Raw genomic sequence first — 16,043 nt, forward strand, 5'->3', positions numbered from 1 at the left:
GCCCTTAAGCCACACCCTATTTCAAAACCAGCCATGGGTCTTTCAACAGGACTCAGCTCCTGCACATAAGGCAAAAACAACTCAAGCCTGCAGTAACAGAATTTAGTAACCAACTAGGTATATAAGATGTTTTATTCAAATGGGGCGGGCGGGCGCAGAGAGGGAAAATCAGGGACTATATACCTGAAAGAATACTCTACCTACGTCTAGACAGCAATGCAAGTAATATTAGGTTAGACATTTATTTCTCAGTTTCCTTTTTCCCTGTGCGTTTTCAGGTTTTCAGTGTTTTACTGCTTTATAACGGTCTATGGGTATATTTAGGTATATATCCAAGAAATACCGGGTGTCTCCTGTAACACGAAAAAATAATGTAAATATAGACTCTAATGATTAAACTTTTATTCAAAAGTGTACCTACTTAAAATTGAAATAAGTTTTTTTTTTAAAGTCGCTGGACAAATGTTGGTCAGTTTGAGGGTACAGTCAGTATCAAAAGTAGCGGACGAAACAACGCGCCAAAAGTATCTGATATTCCGTATAACTTTTCCAAATTTAGATAATTTTCTAAAATTCACGTTCAAACATATATATATCTTTTACAGTCTTAGTTGTTCTATATTAAAGAAATCACTTTTTGTTAAGCTGTTACAGAATGGTAGATACTTATGAAGCGTTATTTGATCCGCTACTTTTGATGCTGACTGTACAGCGTACAGTTTAGCTTATTCCTTCTTTAAGCCACATCCGGTAGAACTACTATGGCCTCCTGAGACCCTGCGTACAAATTTTTGTAGGTACATATTCCATAATCTATTTTGAACTTTTATAGTAGTTCCACATTAAAAAACAAATCGGCTGCTTCCGGGTCTCGGGAGGCTATAATGAATAGATAATCGGACAACTATCATGTAGTAACGATCATGTAGCTTTTAATTTAAGACTATGATTACATTTATTATAAGGTAATAACGTATGACAATAAATTAATAATATGTTATGTACCTACTAGCGTAACTGTTATCAGGACTTCGCAAGTATTTTAAGTATACCATAAGTGAATAATTACGTCAGTAAAAACCAGATATGGAATATTATCACTACATTGTATAAAACAAAGTCGCTTTCCGCTATCTGTCTGTTCCTATGTATGCTTAGATCTTTAAAACTACACAACGGATTTTGATGCGGTTTTTTTAATAGATAGAGTGATTCAAGAGGAAAGTTTATATGTATTATTATTCTAAATACACCAATCATCATCAAATAAAGGATTTAATACAATAAAAACAGACATAACTTAGGAAACTCCACTACGGCGCCGCCATTGCCGCGATGCTCATCTGTCAGTCCTTGCCGCGCTAGCGCTATAGTGATGTGAGTCATGTGACCATATCCAATACCGATTGTAGGCTGCACTCGAGAAAGCCTCATCATCGGTTATCAGCACACACAGGTAAAACACCGTGGGATACCAAGTAGAAAACGTAATATGGAAATAACCAAAATTCCCGGATTTCGTTTGAAAAAAATTATATCGATATGATAGGTATACTTTGATAGGCAGCTCAAATTACGAATATACTCGTAAACTAAATCTTTATCAATGCATTGAATATTCTTTACTTTAATTTAATGTAAACCTGTACAGTATTTTTAGTAGATATCCATATTATTTGGTATTATTATCACATATAACGCGGTTTATCAATACTTCAATAGGTTGTATACATATATCATTCGATATCTTAATGTTACTGGCCACTTATGGTGCAAAGCAAGAAAACAAATAAATATTAGTGAATTGTCTGACTGGATGACTGAAATATGTTTAATTACGACAGAGTTTTACAACCTATCTTTTGTAATTGTTGAAAGTACATATATCGAAATTGCATAATAATAAATACCCTGGCGGCATCCTAGGTTAGATCTTTATATAATGTGTTTGTATGCATTTTTTTATGTTTTGGTTTTTTATTATTATATGCATATTATAAAAAAACCTATACCTAAGAGTTAAGATGAATAAAGAAAATACTAACGCTTATTATATGCACAATGCACATACACTTATTTTCCGAAAATATTTATTTCACGCGACAAAATGTTACTAAAATTTACTGAATGTAATATAGCCAGTAACTTATTCTACAATATAAATTATGGAATCCCGGGGTATATCCATATTAGTATAATGTTTGAGGTCATTCACCCCGTGTTGCACCGGGAAATCCGGTCACTGGTTATCAGTATATACATATAATACCTACTCGTACATACCCATGCGAAGCCGGGGCGCGTCGCTAGTAAAAATAAAATATATAGGTAAAAGTGGTAGTGGTTTGGAAGCCAAATACGAGGTACTTATTTACAAATCAGGACAACTTCAGCAGGTCACTTATCTAAAAAGCGTTATGTAATATTTCTGGCAAACTATTAAGTTTGGTAATGGTTACTACTCACAACGAATTAAATCATAAAAGTTGAAGTGAACATATTAAACTATATGTCTTGTCATTGTCATATGCAATGTCACAAGATGAGGAAAAGACACAACATCCGAGATATGCATTTACTAAGTGATAATTATAACTATCCATCTGCTTACTTTATAAGTCATTAAAATGATTAATTTATAATTATATGCATAATCTTGCGAAGATGCGATATAATACAAATAGCGCGCCAGTTACAAAGCATTGCTTTTCAGTTAAACAGTAGATATGCATTTGCTGTAAACATAACACCGTGCAATGCAACTCATAAGCATAACTCGCAATAAAATCAAGAAAACAATGTATTTCATATCCATTTACGTTCTAGCTGTCAAAGTGTAAACCGACTCTCAAAAGTCGTGTCGAGTGTATTTTTCTTTGGTTACCATCCAAGTTTCCCGATTCGGAGTGCCAAAGTACGCTTTACGTAACCACATTCGCTAACAGTTCGTTGTAGACCACCACACTAGAACAATAAAATTATCAGACAACGCCGTTTATTGTTCAGAAAAATTTCTTCATAACATAGATAATTCAATAACAACTCCGTTGTCGTCAAATAGTTATAATACGGGGGTCTTATTAAGATAAAGATTATATTGTGTTAGCCGTAAAGATAAAGGATTTTATTGTTGTTGTGTGTAGAAAAGGCGGTATTATTGAAGTTTTTTGCGTATTTCCTGTCGAAGTGTTAGTTCACTAACTTCAGTGCAACGGGGAGCTTCATTCAAGATTCGTGTTTTGGAGAAGAAGAAACATGTCCAACGACTTTGTGAATTTTAAGGTCAGTGTACCAATACATTTGAGTTATAAATAGACAGATAATTTAGAGGCTCAGTTAAAATTACAATAAAAAAACATATTTGATTCTGAGGATTAAGTATTGAGGATTCAAGAGTAATAATCCAACTTTACTGACATATATATGACTTTATATTTTACTGTAATTAACTGACAAATATCAAAAAAAATATAAAGCTCTCATGAAGTCACATTTTAGTTTAAAGATTGGATATTTAGTTATGCCCTTATGACATATCTATGATATAAGAATTTGACTTAAATTTTCTATAAAGTATCTAACTCTATCAACGTTGTCATTGAACTTAATTAAGCATTTGGCTAGGTTTCATATCAGAAATAAAATAACTACATAGTAGGCAGGTTGTAAGTCAATATGTATCGGTTATTATCCTAGTTAGTCCCTGGATTGCAAAAAAATACATATATTGTTAAGAACTGTACTAATTATGTAGTTGCGTAAATTATCTAGTTTTTTAAATCATTATGTATTGGCGTTAGTTGTGAACTTATACATGCTTCAAATATATAATAATATAATAGAAAACGATACAATAAATATACCTATATATGTATGGTTAATTATCGTATTAACTAAAGATTAATTACTGTCCTTAGGCTGCGTTTCCACCAAAGATGTGCGAGGATGCAAAACGAGGGTTGTGTTTGTTAACCTTTCACTTCATTTACCTGTACTCGCTCAGAGCAGCTCTAGTCGCAAATTTTCTATTGGTTCTTAAGACGAAAGTGGAGAATCCGCGCGAAATCGCCTTTTTGTACAAACGTAGTCATCGTTTTCCTCTCTGGATATTAACATTATTAAAAATATTTTGACCCTATTGATTGTATATCAACAGCAACTAATGCCCCTACGTTTAAGAAAACACTTACGGAATGGTTCCTAGAGAAAAGTTTATTATTTTATTATTTTTCGAATTTTTAATTATTATAAGAGTTAGGAGCATTTAAAAAATTGTATGAAATCTATTTTTCGTTCCTATTTTTTATACTAAAAAGTCAAAAAGGGCATAGCTATGGTTAAAAACTTAAAATACATCAAATTATGTAAAAAAAATCATCATGTCAATATCCAGATGGGAATTTGGAGACTACATTTGTGAGAAGTGGCCGACCACTTTCCTCTGAACAAACACATCCCTCGCTATGCATCCGCGCACATCTCTGGTGGAAACGCAGCCTTGACTACTTTTTTTTTCATCTATCAGTTGTTGAATACAGTCAGTTGTAAAAATACCTATCTATATTAAAGGATGGAATCATAAAAACGCACTCAAACTTATATAATATATTTTATACACTCGTGATATAATAGAGAGCTTTTCAGTCGAGTACCGTGTTTAGGCAACGAAGCTCACTGAGTTGCCTAAGTATGGTACGAGATTGAAAAACTTGATTATATCAATATTGTATACAATACTTTTTCTACGAGTCATATAAAATAATACCTTTTTAACTATAAAACATCAATAATTAATGTAAATTGGTAAGTAGTACAATAGTACATTGTAGGAGAGGCCGAAAAACCGCTTAAAGATGGACGAGTAAGTTTGAGTCTAATAATACGAGTCCATCTTTAACGTTTCCGGCCGAGGCATTACATAGTCCTTTTCACGACTACTGCGAGGAAATAAGAAAACATTTGCATAACTACTTTAATAGAAATGAATATTTATATTGGCGTGAGGACAATTATTGAAACAGCGTTTCAGTAAATATTTTCCGATCCCGCCTTTTTTACTTTTTTTATCACTTTAAACTTAGAAGCGTTTTTGCTAAAAAACCCAGAAACGCCTAAAAAAGTAAAAACGCCTTAACCGTAAACTGAATCGTTTTAACGTTTCTTTTTTTTAAACAAGTAATTGGTGCTATACATAAATAACCTAATTTTATTTTGAAGGAAAAAGTTGCGCCAATAAAAGACCTTTTACCATCACCAATGACAGATGATGATAACAATGATCACCCATGACAAATGATGAAAACAATGAAACATTGTAGTAGTGGTGGTTCAGGTGCTACAGCTATTGGTTACTTCCCAGCTTGGTTTTAGGGTCTCCGCTAGCTGACGCGGATTATTCGGAACGGACGCCCCGTCTAATATTTGAACAGCGCTAACTGGCGCGGGCGCGTGCGACGGATTTCACCTGGGAGCAGGACCCGCGAGCGTGCGCACGCGGCGGGCGTTCGCGTCAGCTAGTGGAGGCCCTTAGACCATCTATTGCCACATTTCCGAACAGTAGCGTGAAAAAGACATAAACGCGCGACCATTCAATCCCGCCCCGCGCCCGTTTAGTAGTTTCTATGGGAGCGCCCCCTGTTTGGTCAGATTTTTTTATTGTTGACTACAGCGTATCGAAATGAATATTATAGTTGAATTGGGAGCCCATACATGAAAAGTACGCAATTTCAATTTAGTATACGAAATCTCAATTTAACCATTACAGTCGACGAGTAGAATAACATACTTATTTAAACAGCGACTCCGCCGGTATATAGGTTAATACGATTACGATTTCCCACGTATTACGCCATTTAGCACTAGTTGGTTGGTACCCTGCAACGTCATTTCAATACTTTTTAGGGTTCCGTAACAAAAAGGTATAAAAGGAACCCTTATGGTGCGACTCTGTCTGTCCGTCCATCTCTGTCTGTCTGTCTGTCACATCGCTAAATATCTCGAGAACCACTTAAGCTATCGATTTGAAATTGAGATTAGTTATGAACTACGCTATACTAACTTGAACTAGTATACAATAAGAAGAGGGGACAACATTTCAAAGTCTAGTGACTAGGTCAAATGGGGTATCATTTGAAAGAGCTCAAATTGTACATAATTTTTTCATAGAGAAAAAAATAATGATTTATGAAGGAAAATGTGAAAAAAAGAACACCCCCCCCCCCCCCCCCTCCGAAGTTTATCGACGAAACATAATGAAATTTTTACATAATATTAACATTACTATAAATTTTACAGGAAAAATATAATCAGACCTCTAACTTTAACTTTTTTTTAAATTAACTAACAACCTTTCCGAAGTCAGTTTGCAATTTAACCAACTTTACGTGTGTTTATTACGTTTACCTGATTTTTCCTTTTTATATTACCTGAAATTTATATGACATTAAATACACCTTTTTTCAAATAAAAGATAATTTTTTGAAATTGGTTAACATGAAAAATAAATAAATAAAATTGTTTATTTTGGACCAACATAATCCATAGATGTGTTAGTAGAATGTATCTTAATAGCCTAAGGCTTAGTGTACAGTGTACACAAAGAAAAACAATGCAAAAAATTTCAAAACTAGAATTAACGATAGAAAATACCCCGACTTTAACATTTGTTTTTTTTTTATAGAGAATTATCCTCGAAAAATCAACATACGTGCATTACATCGCGCAAATTAGTTAGACAATTTGCCGATAGATGGCGCTGTACACAGTTATAAAGGTTATAATTAGTATAGGTACTTCTGTTCTTAAGTCTTTCGCCTTTATAGTTACACGTTACCCGAGATAATTCAAAGTTTGTACGGAACCCTCAGCGCGGAGCGCGAGTAAAACGAACTCACATTTGACCGTTTTTTTACGATTAATACGCTTTTCTGCTTAAGATATGTTTTTGACGTGGACCCTTCATAATCTTCTTAAGCGGGTTTTACGTATTTTATAGTTTCTAAAATCGACAATAAACCGTTTACCAACTTGCTACGTCATGCATAATTGCATTTCCGTCATGCCTAAAGTTTTTCTATTACTGTGACTGTTTTCAATGAATGACTCAAACAAATTACACACATTCATCACGTACAGAGTGTACAGATGGACCGACATACAATAACATTATACAACATAAAGTGGTATTAGTACAATTCTCGGTAATCCCCCTCTAAATACAGTCATCGTCGTTTTAGCAACACAGCAACACTCATAAACTTAATCCAAGACTCAGCAATTGCTTTGTTTATTTTCCTCTATACCTTTATACCCACTACATACTGTGTACGAGTATGTTGTACCTATGTTAAGCAATCTTTATTATCAAACAGCTACAACTATCAACACTGAGTAGCAATATAGAATTGGGGAAGAACATGATCGTACTCGCTCGTAATTACGATAGAACCCTTTCACAACGCATAATTCCTTGTAAACTGAATTTAATTTAATTGAAAAGCGAGATAATAAACATCGTATTATTAAATATGCATGCAAGCTTACTTTACAGCCAAATATGAAAATCTTTACAAAATGCTAGACCGCAAGCCAGAAACAGATTTCCATGACCAATCGCCTCCTGGCCGAAAACTCGTGTAGTGGTTAACGGCTAGGTATAATGAACCCTCTTAGACGTCAGCTGCCGCTCCGTTGGTGGGTTTAGAAATGGCAGCCACCGAAACACGTTAAAAAAATTGTCATCGCCTTCCGTTTGATACTTTGTCAAATGATAGTTCAGATGCTATTGTTAATTTAAAAAATCATCAGCCGGTTATATCGCGGTGGTAAGAACATCAGCTGGTCGCATGAACATGTAAAAAATAAGCGTTATACTTTTTTATGTTAGCAATAACAAATCATGAACTTTGCATGTAGCATTTCATCAGGCATAACGCCTGAAAAGCCATCAACGGATTACGCAATTTACACATTACACATACTTTGCCGCACATAAAGTGCTAAGGCGCATATTTTTTACATGTTCACTTTCCAGCTGACTGTCTTTCCACCGCGATACAACCGGCTGACGTTTTTTTTTCAATTTAAAACAGCATCTTAACTATCATTTGACAAAGTATCAGCCGGGAGGCGATGACTGACGAAATATGCTCCTGGCCCGCGGTCTATGCGGTAAAAAGCCCCCCGTTGCACCCTCTAAACTGGAACCGAGTACAATTCTTCACTATTGTTTATCAGCTCGCGGCATCAAGTCAATATTATTGACACTAAATGTATTGATAAGGCAGATTTCAAAAGTGACTTTTCAGGCAACATAGTCTTTATGGCCGAAAAGCGAATCTTTTCATCTGATGAATTTCGTTACATCATCAATATTTTCCCTTACGTCTATTGCAAACGATTTAAGGTGTATCATCAGGGAGACAACATTTTTGGTAGCTGAATACACCATACGAGTACGTCATGTTCTGACAAGAGCAGTCACGTCAAAAATTTAATAATATATGTATGACTATTTCTAGCTTGCTAACTCCACGTTCATATTATGCAGATTAGTATTTGCTCGATGCGCTCAACTTCATCCGCGCTGACACCGTTAAAACTTTTTAACCCTATTTTCTCCCACTTAGGGGCCTGAAAAACCTATTCCTAGCTCTTCAACGTTTGAAAAATATATTTCAAATTTTAAAGCCCTACTTTTAACGGTTTAGGCTGTGCTTTGACTGTCACTACTGTCAGCAGTGTCAGCATCTAACTTCTAAGTATTAACGAAATTGTATTAAGCAGAAGAATGAGATATATCAATTATTATTAATATGCTGATATAAAATGAAAACGCATACCTATACTTACTCAAGATAAAGACGATATCGGCCACTCCTATATGTCAAAGTCACCGCAATGTCATTTGATATGTCGTCAGGTCGTCACCTACTGATGTGCCCCTAATGCATTATTTACCTGAACCTAGCTCTGTAAAGCGCTGCAGAAAATGAATACGGCGATCAATCCATACTAAAATAATAAATGCCAAACTGTACATCTGTCTGTTACCTTTTCATCGCTAAACTGCTAAACCAAATGGTAAGCAAATAAGTAGAAATCTTAACCTTCCAAATGTGTGTGGGTTACTAAAGCTCTGAGAAAACTGGACATCTATGATATTTTGAGAAATCCGGACCATATGCGAGAAAGGAGAAATCACTCAGACCGTCTCCCACGCTGGCGGAACCGCGGGCACAACTAGATAATAAACGTAATCCAAGTAATATGAAAATACGAGAAATGTATGTTGAATGGTTAGTGACGTAAGTAGTGAATAAAATGTAATAGTGCTCGATGACCGAGGTCTAAAATATTGTGATCTATTGCTGTAAGTTCCCTACTTCTACAATTGCAAGCTAGGGATCTCCCCGTTGCAAACCGGTTTTTCTTTATGACAGCATAGTGACCAATTGACACTTTACGTATATCTAGACTACATAACATACTACTATGTACATACATACAGTAAGTATTCGTACATTACCTCACAATGGTCAATAAATAAATTACCAAAATCGCTTATACCTTAGGTCCAAAGAGGACAAATTGGGGCCTATACCTACGAGCTCCGAGTCGAATGAATAAGTGGGTATAATGCGACGCGACTTTAGAATTAAATATAGAAGTAAACAAATACCTACATACAATAAAGCCACGACATGACCTGAAACTGATCTGAAAAGTCAGATAGACCCGAAGGTTATTTATATGGGTGTTTCTAAGAGGTATTAACGATGTCCATGATACATACCCATACATTGCTTAAAAAAATAATTAAATTACGATATTATTGCATGCATGATTGCATTTACTTTATGCACAGTTAATTAACTTAGTTTTTGTCACAAATGGCACTTCAAACATGCAAAATGTCTCTCCCGTGGCCTGCCCCTTTCCAGTTTCTACATTGAATCAGTAATTTTATCCAGGTCTAAATCCCTTGGATTTGTTAAAGTTGGCACATTTCATAATATTTATATAATATTGATTGTAATGTAATATTATTAATGAAGCCCTTTAAATTTTTCTTTTTCATAAAAAATATACATGACATATTTTGCCCCCCGTATTATGTGTCTCCTGCCCTGGCCGTTTTGTAATTGTAAAAATATTGTGTTAATGAATTAGGTATATTAATGCAATTTTAATCCTAATTGTGATGCACTTGGTTATAAATTAACAACCAACCCATCAGGCATCATATTTTTGCTCTGATCGCCAGTCATTTTGATTATGACATCTGTAAATATCGATACAGTCCGCGTAGCCGACGTGCCTATCGTTCACGCTCCGTGGCGAACGAAACGCAACTGTCACAGTCGCCCCTTATATGGAAGAGTGATAGAGAGAGATATGACTACGCTACGGATCGTTAACGATTGTAACGTTGGCTACGCTACGCGGCCTGATCACTAAACATGGTATCAACCCTGGTCAGTTTTATTTAAATAATATTTATTAAAATTCTTTGTTTTATTTGTATATTTATTATTATATGTGCTCGAATCTGTATGGTGAACGGTGGCTGTTCAAATTCTCATTTTTTCTTGTTTTTGAAGAGATTAAAGGAGATCCACATGTGTAAAGTTATACCAAGCTAACTCGGCAGCGATTTTGATAGCACAGACTGTGCAAGTTATTTTAAACGTCATAGTTATTAATTTCATATGAAGAGATATATTTGTATGGCTATGTACATATCGCAAGAATGGTGATTAATTGTGCTGTGAAAAATAATTGTTTATTACGTAGAGTTCGACCCCGTTGCGGACTTCGAAACAACAGAAACGCAATACAGAGGTGCACGGCTGCATGTATCTGAGAAATAGGGATGAAGGGGGTGGCGTCCTACGTCCTACTAAGGGTTGCAGAAATAAAATGCCCGTTCGTTACAATATTTAATCTAAACAAAGATCTATAATGCTACCTACTTATATGTTACCTATTTTTGGCTAAGTACCCACATACATCACATCACAGTATCAATATCGACACTAATACATACAATAATTATTATCTGCGAAAGTTACTGTCTGCTTATCTGTTACCGTTTCAGTCTTTATGTTTTGACGTAAGGTACGTACCTACCTATATTATATAAGTAGATACTTGTTATCGATGTCCTTCAAATTTATCATTGTTTCCTGTGAAAACTAGATTGAGCAAATGTTGATATACATACTATACGATATATTCTTATTTTATTTCTCATACGAAATTACATTAGGACCAGACCAAGAATTGAAACTAGGGAAATTGGGAGTCTGGGGGTTACCCATGCCCACCTGGAACCGAGCGCACGCATGTCACGTAGAACGCTTAGTTACATTTATGATTAGGGGAAAGATACCTTATTTCGATAACATAAAGTTGCCAATTCAAAGAATTGGTTGATGAAAATGATGAATCATACCGCTTAGATTTTATCCCACGTCCAGCTGAGAAACTGCATAGGTAAGTAGTAGTACCAATACTATTTTTTTTTATTTGGCTCACAAAACAAGTTACAGACAATAGCGGAAATTACAGTATTAGCATACAGTACAGATCTAGACTATAACTCTAAACATGTGTGCACAGAAGGATAAGGACATATAATTACAATTTATCGCTAGAGAGGTGAGATGTCATTTCTACGTTATTTTACCTTTTTGTCCATTATCTAGGGACAAAAAGGTAAAAGAAACAGTATCAAGAATTAGCATTTACAGAGTTGCATGCGCTAGTAATAAAACTAAATTACTTATACAAAATATTTTAATTTGATTAAACAAAAAGCGTTTACGAAAATTAATTGTGAACGCAGCTTATGGACACAACATTTTGCGGATTTTATTATTGAATGTTGGTAAGCTGCATTCAAATATATCTAATGATGGATTCCCTGTAACGGTTTTGTTATATAAGCGACACATTCTTGTTAATTGGCACGCAAAAAGGCTGAACGGATATTGGACACCGATAGTTTTAACACGGAATATTTGATTTGAATATCCTTTTAGGGATAAATGATGATTTCAAATGACAGTACGATTGCCACATTTCAGAACAAAGTATGAAAACAGTATGATGGGGTAGTCAATTGGCTAAACGAGTGTCATTTTAGTATTTGAGATATAAAACGACAGCTTACTAAAAGTACGGGGATGGGAGCAGTTAAAGCTGTGGCCACTGGACAACTCATAGATGGTAGGACATATATTATACTATACTCTTTGTGGTAGGATCAACTAGATGTGCTCAATGCGCCAATTTAAAAACACGCTTTAGTGGCTTTAACATTCCTGACAACATACGAAAAACAACCTACGTAATTTGGTCGTACTTATTGTACGTCTATGGGGCAACTACTAAACTTATCAAATCAAGTATCCCATCCCGGCAGGATCGCCATGTGTTTTTAAGTCCTTCTGTGCCTGATGCTGGGCTCTGTGCGTATGCGCGGACGCGAGCGCAGTGGCGCACGCGTCCGGGGGCACGTCGCCACACCCATCCTTTCACTACACCGACCTGTTCCACCAGTTCGCGGACTAGCTCTTAAGCCGTTTAGCTTAAAGGTCGCATGTTGTGTTGAACGTTGATCTCCTCGATGATGTTATACATACTAATAAGCAGTGATCGGAACTATGGGAGTAAAACTTTAACAAAACTTGTTAAGCGGACATAAAATAGTGCATACAGCCCTAAAAATATTCATGTCCATAGGGATAGGAATAGTATAGTACTTACAGCCATCAAAATATTTACATTCATAGATATTCGAATATGTTTAAGGCTATAAGCACTCTTTTTACGTCCGCTTGATAAGTTTTGTTAAAGTTTTACTCCCATAGTTCCGATCACTGCTAATAAGTCAATCTAGACGATTTTAATGGCAAATACAATTTCGATTTTTTACTGAGTTTGGATATCAGCGAACTTTGCCTTCCAAATATTTGTCTTATTAAAGGCCATAGTTCTTGTCTGTTTCACTGACGAAAAGTGGTGTAATATTGAGGAAGGAATAAAGGCTAATATGATTACTCAGACTAAAAGGAAATGAAGGGCGTCGTACGAATGATGTATGCACATATTGTATGTGTAGTATACATAAGTTTATGTTTGCACAAGTTGCACGCAATAGCGGTTGCAAGTTGCAAGAAGGACCTAACCTTGCGTTAGCTTATTTGTACGTACATATTTCACAATCATTGCACTTCCACTGATTAAATTCCAGTATAAGTATTTAACTGCAGAAAACAACTAAAATATATGTAAAATATACCAAACTAAAACACACATCTATTCGTGTTGACCATGTAGTCATATACCTACGTATATGCAAGCAGACAAATAGATACCTATTAGGCATTTTGCATGAATATCGATCATGGGTACCTTTACCTATATAGAAACAAACATAATTTTTAGGTTTAACCTTATTATCTTACTATGTTGATCAAGAATGTTGAACTATTCGTTATAAGCTCTCATTGCCTGCTTTTACCCTTTTCATTATTAAGATAAAGAATTCTAAATGAATCGTAATTGGTTATCTCTATGGGAGGCGGAGTTTAGCTCGCTCGTAAGGATCGGGGCAAAAGTTTTCTGAACTGTTTCCCGATTGTACCTCGAACTTGACCTATTCTGACTATTGCTGACGAAGGTTGCATTTTTGTTTACTTACACCCGAATTATTAATAAATTACACAACACTAAAGATAATGACATAAAACTTGCCGCTACGTGACGTCGCAGAGCGTGTCCAATGCGATGACGAAACGAAATAAATTATAATTAGATGGTAGGTACAAGCATAATGGTAACCTAACCTAATCTACCATTTAGGTACCTACCTACGAACGACCTGAAAAATTCTGTTCATCAGTTTTTAAATACAACTGAGGAAAACCACAGAAAAATATAACTCAAGAAACCCACAGAAAATATAACTCAACAAACCCACAGAAAACCACACCACAATCCACATGCATAATGGTACCTACCACCACTTAGGACCTAACCTACAACCACCTGAAAAAATCAGTTTTTAAATACAACTGAGAAATACAAATCAAGGAAAAATATATAACTCAAGGAGACTTAAAAGTGTCAAGATTGAGACTTTAAAAGTAAAATACAAGACTCGACACTAAAGTTGCACTTAAATTACCAGTCTGTGACGTGGGTAGGTAAATATTACAGGACTATGTAGGTACTTAAATCTCTTAGCCGTTGGCGTCACAGTCACACTATAAATCGAAAACAGGTGTCTAAAAGCGGATTATTGCAGTTTATGATTTGTTTATGGTAAAGTTGGCAAGGCGGTGTTATTTCCTATCTGTTGCGATATAAGACGAACGTATTGCGTGAAGGGAGTCACGTGACACAAGGTGGCCGGCCGCGTAATATCAAACCCGTATACGCGATGTAAAGAAGGGGCTTCTGAAGGAACTACTACTATCGAAGCTATAATAAAACAAACGTTCCTTCGTGTCGTTTTATTTCGTGTGATGTGTATCAACTCACGCAGGTTTTTAACTTATACAATTATAGAACAAGAATGATTCCATATTAAATCAAGCGCGATAAAGACTTTACGCCTTTACTAATGTACAAACGCATTTATCGTAAATTATAAAAAATATAATGTGTTACTTGTTTAGATAGATTAATTTATTTCTCATTGAAAATAACATTATAATAGTGTCACAATGTTTCTAAATAACATGGTTAATATAATGTCAGAATTAATAATAATAAAGTCAAATTATAAAGAAATTCACAATTAACAGCTAAAAACAATAAAACATAACAATGTCAGATTAAATTATATAGAACAAATGACCGCGTTTCTTTTCCATATTTCTTTTCATAACAATAAGACACTTATTAGGTAGGTTCATGATGTTCATGTTCATGTACCACGCTGACCACAGACTTAGTCATGGGCATTAGGCAATATCAAATACTACACGACGGGCGCTGAAATGAAAAGTTACAGAAAATGAAATTATTGTCAGTTAGAAAAAATTACCTACCTACTTGTAATGTATTTCTTCCAGGCTCGTTTGGGTAGAAATGTATCCAAGAAGTTACAGATTAATGGCCAAGTAGCTGACAGGCTGACTAAATATATACTTGGGTATATAGAGCTTAGAGGTGAAATCACCAACAATAATAATGGAAGCTGTGATTCTTATGTTTTGATAGCTGATAAATATAGTGACTTTCGCTGTTAGAGACAAGGCCGCCCCAACAGAGGTTCGCAGTCGCGCGCGGGCCCTCGTCGCGTGACGTCACGGCGCGGGGAGCGGGCAGCCCGAGGGTGTGCCTCGGCACATGCGCCGCCGTTCAAGGTGACCCTAACGTCGCGCCGGCCACACACAAGTTTCCGTGATTGCAACGCTTATACTCCTTTCACTTCGTTCAGCCGTACCGAACGTCTCCAGACTCGATTTTTTTGTGACCTAGTGCAAGTAAAGGCTTCATCCTGTGGACCTCAACGCTTCTCATTCATCACCTCTTATCGCAGTCGTCGCGACTGACAAGACAAATCGATATGCGTCAAGCACGAGATATAGTGAGTATGCTTGTATTATTACGTTAAATGTTTACGTTAATTAGAAAAATTCCGGTAACTTTAATACAGCTTTCGTGAAAACACTTCCCTCCCGTAAAAAATGTCAATGTTTTAAAGGAATTTATTTGATTTTTGAAGATAACCTAACCTAGTTGTGAACTCCACCGGCTATTAAAGAAAATCACTTAATCAGGTAAGTTCCGCGTATTCATAATTTCATACTTGTCATTTACTTACCTACTTAAATAAAAAAAGTACCTAATGCTAATTAACTTTCGTATTAGCGTTCATTACTTTGAGGTTATAAATATTAAATGCAAAAAGAATGTCAATCTAGTTACACTTTCTACGTAGGTATTCGTTCTGACGTCGTATTGAAATACCTACGAATGATTAACGTTAAAACAAATAGGTATGATGGCTTAATGTTATAAAACGA

The 16,043-nt window shown here is 35.5% G+C and overlaps 1 protein-coding gene across 2 annotated transcripts in view; it reads left to right on the forward strand.

The window, feature by feature from the left end:
• The first annotated feature begins 2,790 nt into the window (after nt 1-2,790).
• Nucleotides 2,791-16,043, forward strand: part of LOC133522897 (hexokinase type 2) — a 34,854-nt gene continuing 21,601 nt past the window's right edge. The window contains exon 1 of one of the 2 annotated variants that reach the window (XM_061858372.1): nt 2,791-3,282. In XM_061858372.1, coding sequence (XP_061714356.1) covers nt 3,256-3,282 — 27 coding nt within the window. In that variant the 5' untranslated portion in view covers nt 2,791-3,255. Of the gene's footprint in view, nt 3,283-15,376; nt 15,605-16,043 lie in introns of those variants that run through there. The other variant, XM_061858373.1, reaches the window with a different exon arrangement.

The sequence above is a fragment of the Cydia pomonella genome, chromosome 11, assembly GCF_033807575.1.
Source record: "Cydia pomonella isolate Wapato2018A chromosome 11, ilCydPomo1, whole genome shotgun sequence".
Taxonomy (NCBI): Eukaryota; Metazoa; Arthropoda; class Insecta; order Lepidoptera; family Tortricidae; genus Cydia; species Cydia pomonella.